Source organism: Arachis ipaensis, chromosome B02, assembly GCF_000816755.2.
Source record: "Arachis ipaensis cultivar K30076 chromosome B02, Araip1.1, whole genome shotgun sequence".
Taxonomy (NCBI): Eukaryota; Viridiplantae; Streptophyta; class Magnoliopsida; order Fabales; family Fabaceae; genus Arachis; species Arachis ipaensis.
The window spans coordinates 978662-980215 of record NC_029786.2 but is presented as its reverse complement, the minus strand read 5'-3'; the positions used below and the strand labels follow the sequence as shown (position 1 = coordinate 980215).

General features: G+C 42.7%; 1 protein-coding gene across 1 annotated transcript; it reads left to right on the top strand.

Moving 5' to 3' along the window:
- LOC107626544 lies at window positions 340-888 on the top strand. The gene has a single exon (XM_016329446.1). The coding sequence runs from the start codon at window positions 340-342 to the stop codon at window positions 886-888; it is 549 nt and encodes a 182-aa protein (XP_016184932.1).

Here is a 1554-nt window from a genome sequence, read left to right as displayed (position 1 = left end):
GGGAATGACCCTGTGGACTTTATGGCTGCCTTGGGAAACATGGCTGCAGCTATGCAGGCGATAGCCGAGGTGTTAGGAAATCAAGCAAACCATGGAAATGGTAACAATGGGAATGAAGGGTTGATGACACTTGCTTCTTTTCTGAAAGTGCACCCTCCAACCTTCAGAGGGACCACAGACCCTACAGAGGTAGATAACTGGCTCCAAGAAATGGAGCGGGCCTTGCAAGCTCAACAGGTTTCCAAGGAACAGTGGGTAGAGTTTGCAACCTACCAGTTACAAGGTGAAGCTCAATAATAGTGGCAGGGAACATGACGAGTTCAACAACCAGACGGCACAATGATATCTTGGGAGGTGTTCCGAACTGAGTTATATCGGAAATATTTTCCTAGTTCTGTCAAAAATGCAAAGGAGCTTGTGTTGCTGCAGTTAAAGCAGGGTCAGATGTCTGTTGCTGAGTATACGAACAAATTCGAAAAACTGTGCCGATTTTTGCGAATCTGTCAAGGTGCTCTGGAGGAATTTGCTGAGTGGAAATGTATTAAGTACGAGGGAGGACTTCGAAGTGACATTTTGAGCTCCGTTAGACCGATGGAGATTAGAGTTTTTTCTGAACTTGTGAATAAGAGCCAAAGAGCTGAAGAATGTGTAAGAAAGGCAGTTGTGGCAGAGAATGATAACCGAGAGTCCTGCCGAAGAGACCACCATCAGAACTTGGTACCAAAGAGTCAAGAATTCAAGAGGACTGGGAACTACCGTCTAGATAGGCAGCATAAAAACAAGCAAGGTTTGTGTTACCGGTGCAGATCACCAGGGCATATGGTTAGGGACTGTTCTAGTCTACGTGGGAGGACTCATGATGCAGATCGATCACAACCACAAGGTTAAAGTAATTGCAATGATCGAATTTAAGGTGCAATGTAACATTCTGGGATACCATGACTACTCATAGCCTAAGATAGGGAAGAAAAACCTAATAGTGAAATGTCAAGCCTAGTATTGGACTTAGAACCAAACTAAATCGTTCCGGGTAGAGTATTGCCGTCAAAGCTTGCAGAGTTTAGTGAGGCTTCTGGTTGGCGTTGGCGTTGTATGAAGGATCAAGACTCTTAGGGATAAGCGAATAAGAGGGCAGCAGCGAAAGCACATAGAATAGGAAGACCTTAGGACTACTATGCGTTGAATGTAAAGGCGGACTACGCTCACGTATTCGTTGTGGCGGATGGAATTTTCAAGGGCAAAAATTTCTGTTAGGGGGGTAGAATATAAAACCCAAGAGATTAGTAAATAATTAGCGAATAAATTAATTATTAATCAAGAAAATTATAAAATGAAATTTTGTAGTTTAATATGATAGAGTTAATTAAAACAAGAATTTTGACACTAATTTCAAAGAATTTGGCTCAAAATTGGACCGAACGGGCCAAACCAGGCCCAAAATGGGCTCAAGGCCCAATTCAGCCCAACAACACTCAATTAAAACACAGCTTCCCCTTTCTCCTTACCTTTCATTTACGGTGGAAACTAAAACATTCTTGGAGAAGGGAAGAAGAA